Here is an 11,144-nt window from a genome sequence, read left to right as displayed (position 1 = left end):
CAAATGATTTGAAAACATATTCCCACAAAAAAAGGCTAAATATACCTCTAAACTAAATTACAAATGCATGAAAAAAATAATAGCGCAAACAAAAACTTAGCTTATGTTGGTCTTAACAGGGAGCAACTAGATTCAACCATGTAAAATGAGTCATGTCGTATTCACTGTTGCCACTAGAGGGCAGTGTATCCACCCAAATCAATAAAACTTAAATGCAAATACTATCAAAACAAGCCATTACAACGCCACTTTAATTAAACAAAGCGGAATAATTTAATTTGAAGTTTTTTTCTAATCTAATTACTGGAGTTTAGGGCTGCAGCTATCGATTATTTTAGTAGTCGATTAATCGATGAACTAGTTAGTTCTAATAATCGAGTAATAGGAAAAGGAAAATAAAAAATTAAGATACCTGAGCTGAAACTCAAGCTGTTTATCTAAGTACAACAAAAGAACAATTAGCTCACTTGCATAGCAAAAGTCCGCTAGCTTGAATGCTATTAAATCCAATAATATGCTCATTTTTTTTACAATGCTCTTAATAAATCGTTCAAACTGCTAAATATACCTCTAAACTAAATCACGAAAGAAAAAAAAAAAATTAGCTCAACAACAACAAAAATTCCAACCTTATGTTGGACTTAACTGGGAGCAGCTGGATTCAGCCATATGAAATGATTCATGTCATATTCACTGCTGCCACTAGAGGGCATTGCATCCACCCAAATCAATACAACAAAATGCAAACACTTTCAAAACAAACCATTACAACGCTACTCAAAGCAGCAAATTTTGAGCCGAAGCTTTTTTCTAATGGAATTGCTCGAGTTTATCGATTAATCGTTGCAGTAGTAATGTATATATGACTAAAAATGTTAAAATTCTACATAAAAAAAAAACCACACACAAAAAAAATGTAGAAAATATGGAAAAATCATTAAAAACAAACATTTAAAAAAATGATTTTTGGAAAAAGAGAAAATATTAAAAATGATTCCTGCGTTTTTAGTAAACTGAATACCCATTTTTATATTTAAAATACATTTTATGCACTTTTTTCTCGATCATTTTCTTGTATTTTTATGATTTTTTGGGGGGTTAAATTTGAGGATTTTCTCATTTATATGTTTTTTAATTTTCTATAGGCTACACATGCACTCATATATATTTTTCCAATGCTCATGACGCTCATTGGCTGCCATTGACAGCGCTAGACGTCCAATCCATTAGAAGTGGGAGGGTGGCAGCGAATGAACGTATGTTCATTCGCTGCCACCCTCCTACTTCAAATGGATTGGACGTCTACTAGTGATAAACTCATTGATAGAAGGATGAGAAGATAAAGGTCAGCTGAGAAGAAATTACTCACCCCAAACGAAACTCTTAGTAAAGCCTGCGAAAAGAATCCATTCTCACTCAATGTCGACACACTCACGCACTGTCGGTTCCTAGGAAAGGCGCTCAGTAGAAGTGCATCGGTGGTGCCTCCTCTTACCAGTTCAGGGTTCAAAACAAGGAGCTGGATCTGTCTTTTGGGATCAGGATGGTGTTGCTGCGAATCACATATTGAAAAAGACGGTTAGTGACGTCAAAATTTTGCTGCTTTGAGTATTTGTTTAATTAAAGTACTGTTATAAAGCATTTTTTGCATTTAGTTTTATTGATTTGGGTGGATTAACTGCCCTCTAGTGGCAACAGTGCATATGACATAACTCATTTCACATGGATGAATCCAGCTGCTCCCTGTTAAGACCAACATAAGCTAAGATTTTGTTTGCGCTAATTTTGTTTTTAACGCATTCGTAATTTAGTTTATTTATTTATTATATTTAGCCATTTTTGTGGGAATATATGGTTGATCAATCACAGCTGTGTCTTGACACTAGGTGAGACATCCTACATGGAGTTTTTGGATCGAAACAAGTACGCGATAATATCTCGTTAAAATCACGGTGTCTTTAATTGTGCTCTCACCTAGTTAGGGTTTTGCTGTTTAAAAAAAAAAATTGCCGTTCAAAATTTTTCTTGCCCCAGAAAATTGAGATTTTTAATTTTCCAATAATGTATTACACATGCATATAGGACAATTTTGAAATTTGGCCAAACTGGGGGTCTCAGAGCGGAACTTCAAGTCACCTGAGTGTTTTCCGCTGTATATGCGTTTTTTTTTTTTTTTTTTTAATTATACTTTAAGAAAAAAAGTGAAAAAACATGTCTTGTGTAATGCTGAATCTGGCTAAATACTTAGAAAAAAATAAATAAAAATTGGGGTGAAGGTGCGCTACTTCACGGTTTTTCACCTATCGCGGCAGGTTCTGGTCCGCATTAACCGCGAAAAATGAGGGGTCAGTGCATTGCTTTTTCCTTTTTCAATCGAAATCAAAATTCAGTCAATATATTGGACGTCTAGGGCAGAAGCGGATTTTGAGGGGGGGCAGACGGGCCAGGCATGTAATTGACTTTCCTATATATATATATATATATATATATATATATATATATATATATATATATATATATATTGTACATAAGTTGTATAGCAATAAAACTGAAACAAAATGAATGAAATAAGCAAAAAAACATTTTTATAATGGGTCGAAATTTTTCGAGCACCTTACTTTTTTTTTGATTAGTTTTTCAATCTCAAATATTTTTTCGCATTCAGAAACTTTTTCCAATGATTGAAATTTCTTTTTTTTTGATTGAAGTGATTTTTCCTTCTGAAAATTATATTTTTTGAAGCAACTTATTCTTTGATTGAATAATAAAGAGAAAACTGTCCGAGCCAAAATGTGGCCCAACAAATCAACATTCAACATCAACAGTCAAAAAGTTGCTTCAATCAAAAAAAAAAAAAAAAAATTTGACTTCAATTTAAAAAAAAAAAAAAAAAAAAATCAATAATAAAAATGAATCAAAGAAAAATAGCTTTCACATGCATTTTTTAGTTTTTTGGGTTTCAAATTTATTTTTGCATTCAAACACATTTTTGTTTTATTGAAGCGACTTTTTTTCTCCATATGGTTCCGCCCAGGGGATACAATTTTTGACTGGGGTAACTACATTAGCACGACACTGGTGGGCGTACCAAATTCAATGGATGACGATCTTGGCAAAAAGCCTGATTTAGAATTCCCATCAAGAATGAGGGAAACAAAAAACGCTCATTGTCAACTTATTATTATAAATATTCTTGGAAGTTAATTTTATTGCTGACACTGCGTTTAGGGGACATCAACATGTTGTGCCCCCCCTGCCCCAAAAGTCAAACTCCGCCTCTGGTCTTGGGCCGTCAATAGTGACGGGATCTGTCGTTCACTTGAGTAAACGAATCCATTCCGGTTCGTTCAGTAAAACGATTCGTTCAAACGAATCGTTCAACGAATCGTTCGCCCCCCTCATCTCCCTCCCCACCCAAATGAATCGTTCGGTTAGTGAACGGGAAGTGACGTTGCCGAACGAATCACCAAAGACCGCTTCGCAGTATAACTGAACGGGAAGTGACATTGCTTGGTCCCTCCCTCTCTTGCACATTGACCACTCGTCGTAGTTTCAGAAATGAGTGACAGGCGATATCATTCTGCTCTCAGAGACAGCCTCGTCTCCCTCCCGCTGCTGCAAAAGCGAGGGAGAACTTCCGCGTCGTCTGTCCTAGTTCTATGGGCTCAAAGTCATGGCTCGTGCTTGCATTTCGAATTAGGACACGGTTAAACATTTTCCTTTTGAGGGGGAAGTCGGGGTTTGGGGTCGGGGGCGCACGGACTTTCTTTAGCATGATCGTGCTCACATATACAATGCTGCTGCTAACAGCCAACGCGGCATGCCTGCTGTCACGAAAATAAAAATAAATCGAAAGTTTAATTTCTAATTATGGAACGGCCAACACATCATATTAACCTCTCGCTCTGTTGTATTTTTGTTTTTTATTATTAAGATGATCGTTTTGAATTTTTGCACTGGTATTAATAAATAAAATAATCCGGTCAGCTCCCCTGTCGTCCCCGCATCTCAGATCGTCAAATGCTGACGAGAAATAATTGTTTGCTTTATGATTTCGCCTTTCTACTCTCATTAGTCTGTTAAGAAAAATGTAGACATATTGCGACATCCCCCGTGTCCGCGCGCTTTGTTTTTGGGGCGCTTGAGTAGCACATGATGGACGGATTGACATAATTTGTCAAACCAACCGACACCCTCTGACACGAAAAAAAAAAAAAAAAAAAAACACTCGGAAAAAATTGACATGTATATACAGTTTCATTGCAAATCAGTATTATGGTGATCATACTAAATATTTTTTTTTTCTGTGCACATATGAGGTACATATCGCTGCCATGAAGCCTCCATATAGTGACAGTTCTCTGCCCGCTTCACTGCCGTCACGCGACCGCAGCTCAGGTTTTGCTTGCCTCGTAGCTACGCGTGTTTTAAATTACTGTAAATTTGATAGTATATCGTCATAGGCACAGTCCCGAGTCTGTTGAGAAAAGTAGAACACTAACCCATGCTCGCTAGATTTGTGTGGTGTTTTTGTCTTTTTGAGCAGCATTTGATAGGCTCCACGTTAACAAATATGTGACAAAGTCGTTTCCTTTCATTTTATGACTCGTTCACCTCATAGTCATTACTGGAAAGTCAAGTTAGCAGCAAGCTAGGTCAGGAACCGGAGGACCGAATCACTGAACGGGAAGTGACAAAACTCAGTCTTTCCCCCCTGCCTGCACGCTGGCTGCTTATTGGCCACACGTGGAAATGAGTGACATACGCCATGATTCTGTTTCCGCTCCCTCCCCTGCCCGCGATGAGGCTGGCGTCTGATTGGTCGTGTGCGATGTCAGAAGACGCTGCCGCTTGCTCAACGCCCTCCCACGCAGCGAACAAGCGCCACCAACTTCATAGAACGAATCAGTGCAGATGGTGATTAGTTCGGTCTCGTTCACCCAAACAATTCGTTCAAAAAGAACGAATCGTTCGCGACCGATACAACACTAGCCGTCAATGGAACTGAAACACGAGCAATCAGTCCAGCGTGTCCTCGTTAAAATGAATCTGACGTATATTAGCTAATTAGAATGTTGGAGTTGGAAGTGCACAGAAACGATTAATTTTTAGGGATAATGACGACATAAATTACAAGAGCCAGTTTAGAAATTTCAAAGTAAATGTCTCAGCCAGTTCAGTGAGAGACCTACAAAATGCTTTTATTTTGAAAGCAAGTTTCTTCCGCATCCGGTGTTGTAATTACCTCTGCCTTGACGAGCCACTTTGGAAAATCCGAGCAGCAAAACATTAGCTTAGCTAGCCGGCTAGCTTCAAGTCTAAGCGTTCTTCCTTCAAAGCATATGAGTCGCAAGAGAAATCTGACTTTTTCGGGTACTAACCTGTCCCCCGAACTCCAAGGGACCTTCATGGAGCCTCCGTGCCGCGCCGACGGCGATTTCCTGAACCTGGAGCCCGACGAGGAGCTCCTGTGCTCGGTCAGCTCGGTGAGCGAACACCTGGGCAGGAACATCAGCGCCGCGCTGGACGCCGCCATGAACGAGATACGACACATGCTCGCCGTCAGGATACGAGCGCTCAAAATGGAGCTGAGGGACAAAACCGACGAGATCGCCGTGTTGAAAGCCAAGCTAAGCGACAGGGAAGCCAAGGAGGCTGCGGAATCGCCCCTCGACGCCACGGAGGCGCCACCTGACGCCGCCTTCAGGAGCTCCAAGATGCTCAGCGTGGACCCCAAACGAGAGAAAAAGTCCCTCCTGCCCGGGGTGAAGAAGGAGAACATTGACGCTATTTGTGACTACCTGATGAAAGACAAGAACTCTAGAGGCGCCGCAGAGATGGAGGGAGGTGAGCAAGGTACCCAGGAGGAGGATCCGCATCCCCTCCACCTGTGGCCTGACGGCGGGATGAGCTCTTCCGCGCCTTCGGGACACACGGACGACATCTTCAACATGCTGCCCTCCAGCAGCAGGCGCTTGTACGACTATGAGTGGATAGCGCCCATGGAGTACTCGTCAGACCTCAAGGGTAAATTACATCCATCCAAAATACCTCGACTTTTGTAACTTTATACTTTGTCCTCGCAGTGAAGCAACCAGAGTGTGAAAACGAAGACGAGGAGGAGGAAGGTTCATCAGAACAGCCTACGACCCGATTCCCGCATGTCCAGCCTGCCGATTTCTCCACCGTTCCGGGTTCCCCCGGTGAGGGCGGCGCCCATCCGCCCCCCGAGACAGGTGGGTGACTGCTTTTTTTTAACATATACAAGTATTTAGTCACCCACCAATTGTGCAAGTTCTCCTACTTGAAAAGATTAGAGAGGCCTGTTATTCCCAAATTAGAGTGGAAAATCAGTATTTGGTCACCTACAAACAAAGCAAGATTTCTGGCTGTCAAAGAGGTCTAACTTCTTCTAACAAGGTCTAACGAGGCTCCACTTGTTACCTGTATTAATGACAGCTGTTTTAACTCATTATCGGTATAAAAGACACCTGTCCACAACTTCAGTCAGTCACACTCCAAGCTCCACTATGGCCAAGACCAAAGATCTGTCGAAGGACACCAGAGACAAAATTGTAGACGAACCTGCAATAGGTAAAACGCTTGGTGTAAAGAAATCAACTGTGGGAGCAATTATAAGAAAATGGAAGACATACACGACCTTTGGTAATCTCCCTCGATCTGGGGCTCCATGCAAGATCTCACCCCGTGGCGTCAAAATGATAACAAGAACCGTGAGCCAAAATTCCAGAACCACATGGGGAGACCTAGTGAATGACCTACAGAGAGCTGGGACCACAGTAACAAAGGCTATTATCAGTAACACAATGCGCCACCAGGGACTCAAATCCTGCACTGCCAGACGTGTCCCCCTGCTGAAGCCAGTATACGTCCAGGCCCGTCTGCGGTTCGCTAGAAAGCATTTGGATGATCCAGAAGAGGACTGGGTGAATGTGTTATGGTCAGATGAAACCAGAATACAACTTTTTGGTAGAAACACAGGTTCTTGTGTTTGGAGGAGAAAGAATACTAAATTGCATCGGAAGAACACCATACCCACTGTGAAGCATGGGGGTGGAAACATCATGCTTTGTGGCTGTTTTTCTGCAAAAGGACCAGGATGACTGATCCGTGTAAAGGAAAGAAGGAATGGGGCCATGTATCAAGAGATTTTGAGTGAAAATATCCTTCCATCAGCAAGGGCATTGAAGATGAGACGTGGCTAGGTCTTTCAGCATGACAATGATCCCAAAGACGCAGCCAGGGCAACAAAGGAGTGGCTTCGCAAGAAGCATTTCAAGGTCCTCCAGATCTCAACCCCATAGAAAATCTGTGGAGGGAGTTGAAAGTCTGCGTTGCCCAACGACAGCCCCAAAACATCACTGCTCGTGAGGAGATCTGCATGGAGGAATGGGCCAAAATACCAGCAACAGTGTGTGAAAAGCTTGTGAAGAGATACAGAAAACGTTTGGCCTCCGTTATTGCCAACGAAGGGTACATAACAAAGTATTGAGATGAACTTTTGGTATTGACAAAATTAGGCCTGAACGATATTGGAAAAAACTATTGTTGCGATTTTTTGGGGGGGTTGCGATATATTGCGATATTATAAAAAAATGATAAACATTTTTTAAAAGGAAATTTCACTTGATGACTTGAATAGCTGTTTGGAAAGACTTTGGATGACTCACCATCACCACAGTGTACAGTGATCCCTCGTTTTTCACAGTTAATGGGGACCAGAACCCGCCGCGATAAGTGAAAAACCGCGAAGTAGCGCACCTCCCCCTTTTTTTTTTTTTTTGACTGTTTTTTGTGCTCAATGGATTTATTCAGAATTAGCATTGGAAAGAGATACATATAAGACATGTTTTTTCTCACTTTTTCCCCCAAAGTGATTTAAAAAATGGTTTTTAAGCACTTCATATGTCAAAATTATGATCAGTTTTAACATAACTGTCCAACCAAATTTTTGAACAAGAATAAAGTACTGTAGTAGATAAATGCTTGGCTTTATTAAATGCTTCTGTTTATCTACCTTAGCTGTGACCGTTGGAGTGACATGTAGAAATTTCTAACTCCAACGTCTACACACACAAACACACATTCATTCCAGCGCGGCTTCCTTGCAGAAAATGTTTAACAAGTGAAACGATGATTGACAGATGCCCGTGTGAAGTCTGCTTCTTTGGCCAGATCAAAGCCATCGTTAACTTTAATAAGCAAGTGCCGCAGAGGAACAAAGGGCTGGGAAAGGGAGGGTGTGAGGCTGTGCGCAGAGTAGAAAGCAAGGCGTATATGGGTTAAAAAAAACAAAAAACAACTATCGCGCACGTGCACATCGGGATGGCGATGTTTAAATGATATATCGTTCAGGCTTAGACCAAATACTTATTTCCCACCATGATTTGCAAATAAATTCTTTAAAAATCAAACAATGTGATTTTCAGTTTTCTCCACATTCTGTCTCATGGTTGAGGTTTACCCATGTTGACAATTACTGGCCTCTCTAATATTTTTAAGTGGGAGAACTTGCACAATTAGTGGTTGACTAAATACTTATTTGCCCCACAGTATATCTACATTACAAGTCACAAGCACCGTTTGTTCTTGCACCAGGTCAGCAGTTCCCAAACCACACCTTCATCTGCTCCTTGTGCGGAACCTTCTGTCCCGACTCGGCGTTCCTGGAGGAACACGTTAAACTCATACACTCGGACGCCCGAGCTCTCCAGGTCCCGCAGACCGCGGCGGGAGACAAAGCTCAGGCGGCGGACGCCGAGGAAGGGGCGGCCGACGCAAAGGAGTCCCCGCTCAAGGGCAGGTACGAGTGCGGGGACTGCGGTCGGCGTTTCAACTACCTGGGCAACCTGCGGCAGCACCAGCGCATCCACACTGGGGAGAAGCCCTTTGTCTGTCCGGACTGCGGGGAGCGCTTCCGCCACGCCGCCCGGTTGAAGAGCCACAGGCTGGTGCACAGTGGCGCCCAGAGCCCCTTTCCCTGCCCACAGTGCGGCAAAGGCTTCTCAGTCCTCTCCGGGCTCAAGAGACATCAACGGGTGCACACGGGCGAGAGCCCCTACGCCTGCCCGCAGTGCGGCCGGCGCTTCAAGGAGCTGGGAAACCTCTACACCCACCAGAGGATCCACAGCGGCGCCACGCCGTACTGCTGCCAACAGTGCGGACGGAGTTTCCGGCACCTCGGCACCTACAAGAGTCACCGATGCACTCCCGCACAGTGACCACGTATTTAGCGGCATTCGTCCCACCCTGATGTAAAGTCGTGTTTAACCTATACTGTTACATAGTGCTCATTTGATAGGTTGAGTGAAAGAACAAGTCAACACTAACCACTGACAATCCCTTTTTTCTATAATAAAAGAAACTATCTACCAGCTATTGTATCGTTTCTCAGTGAACTGTCATGCTAAATCCAAACTGTAGGAGGCACTACACCCTTGCTCATCTAATCAAGATCTCCCAGCTCCAAATGGAAGACGCAATGGCTGCTTTTCCTCCGTCCGTCCATGCATTAAGCGCATCACTGTCACAAACTGACAAACGATGCGACTACTCCAGAATTTATGAACATGGAGGATTTGGTGCCGACATTGGCCAAGGACAACAAAGGTTCTCCGCAGGCTAATGTAAAGCTAGTGTTCTTGACTCGTTTACTGCCAGCCCAGTCAGAGTATGGATTTGGTGGCGGTGTGTAGTAACTAGGGCTGTCAAACGATTAAAATTTTTAATCGAGTTAATTACAGCTTAAAAATTAATTAATCGCAATTCAAACCATTTATAAAATATGCCATATTTTTCTGTAAATTATATATTCTGTAAAATGTTGGAAAGATGAGACGATGGAAGTACTGTATTTGTTTATTCTAACAATAAATCAAGATGGCATTAACATTATTAACATTCTGTTAAAGCGATCCATGGATAGACTTGTAGTTCTTAAAAGATAAATGTTAGTACAAGTTATAGAAATTTTATATTGAAACCCCTCTCAATGTCTTCATTTCAATAAAATTTGTTGCATTTTCAATCAAAAAATAAACTAGTAGCCCGCCATTGTTGATGTCAATAATTACTTACACAATGCTCAGGGGTGCTGAAGTCTATAAAATCAGTCGCACCCAAGCGCCAGCAGAGGGTGGCAAAACTCCATAAAACACAATTAACAAGTGGTCATTTCACTCTACTGACATTTAAATCGGTCTGAGCGGGACATGTGCGTTAATTGTTGCCTGGTGCACCAGACTCACCGCTGTTCCAGCTATTGAGTCTGGCCACCATTCACGCGGATACAATTTCCAGGGCGGAGCAAGCCACAGCAAACAGACAGCGGAGTGGACCAATCAGCGACAGGCAGACGTGACGTTGGTAAAATGACGAGGGACTTGCACGCGGAAGTAAACATACGAAGAGAGCGGAGTTTATTCAACATGGCTAGCGCGAGACAGACTGTTGTCAATGACTCGTGTCGATGTGTTTTTGGTAATTTAAAACTGATTTTACCGTGGATTGGAACATATTCTCGGCTCTCCCGTTCACCATCTGTGTTGTTGTGGAGACGACTTTTAACGCGCAAGAGTGACGTTGCTCGTTAAGAACACGTCACGCAAATAAACGAATCTGATTTGTCGATTAATTTTGTACCTGCTCGAGAGGCCGTTAATGGGCTGGTTCCCAGACTAAACTCTCAGTGTTTGAAAAATACAGGGAGAACAGTCTGGCAGAGCCAGGCAACGTTAATTGCGTCAAATATTTCAACGTGATTAATTTAAAAAATTCATTACCGCCCATTAACGCCATCATTTTGACAGCCCTAGTAGTAACATATTAAAAACATTCTTTGACAGCAAGGGGCGTACGTTTGGTCTCAACATTGGTAGGGATGATACAGTGGGGCAAATAAGCATTTAATCAACCACTAATTGTGCAAGTTCTCCCACTTGAAAATATTAGAGGGGCCTGTAACTGTCAACATGGGTAAACCTCAACCATGAAAGACAGAATGTGGAAAAAAACCCAGAAAATCATATCGTTTGATTTCTAAAGAATTTATTTGCAAATCATGGTGGAAAATAAGTATTTGCTCAATACCAAAAGTTCATCTCAGTACATTGTTATGTACCCTT

General features: G+C 42.2%; 1 protein-coding gene across 1 annotated transcript; it reads left to right on the top strand.

The window, feature by feature from the left end:
* The first annotated feature begins 4,985 nt into the window (after positions 1–4,985).
* znf16l (zinc finger protein 16 like) lies at positions 4,986–9,985 on the top strand. The gene is made up of 3 exons (XM_057853772.1): positions 4,986–6,027; positions 6,087–6,236; positions 8,620–9,985. The coding sequence occupies exons 1-3, from the start codon at positions 5,343–5,345 to the stop codon at positions 9,240–9,242; spliced, it is 1,458 nt and encodes a 485-aa protein (XP_057709755.1). The 5' UTR covers positions 4,986–5,342; the 3' UTR covers positions 9,243–9,985.
* Positions 9,986–11,144: the final 1,159 nt, after the last annotated feature.

This window comes from Corythoichthys intestinalis, chromosome 13 (genome assembly GCF_030265065.1).
Source record: "Corythoichthys intestinalis isolate RoL2023-P3 chromosome 13, ASM3026506v1, whole genome shotgun sequence".
Classification (NCBI taxonomy): Eukaryota; Metazoa; Chordata; class Actinopteri; order Syngnathiformes; family Syngnathidae; genus Corythoichthys; species Corythoichthys intestinalis.
Note: the sequence above shows the minus strand (reverse complement) of the source record. Positions and strands in the feature narration are given on the sequence as shown.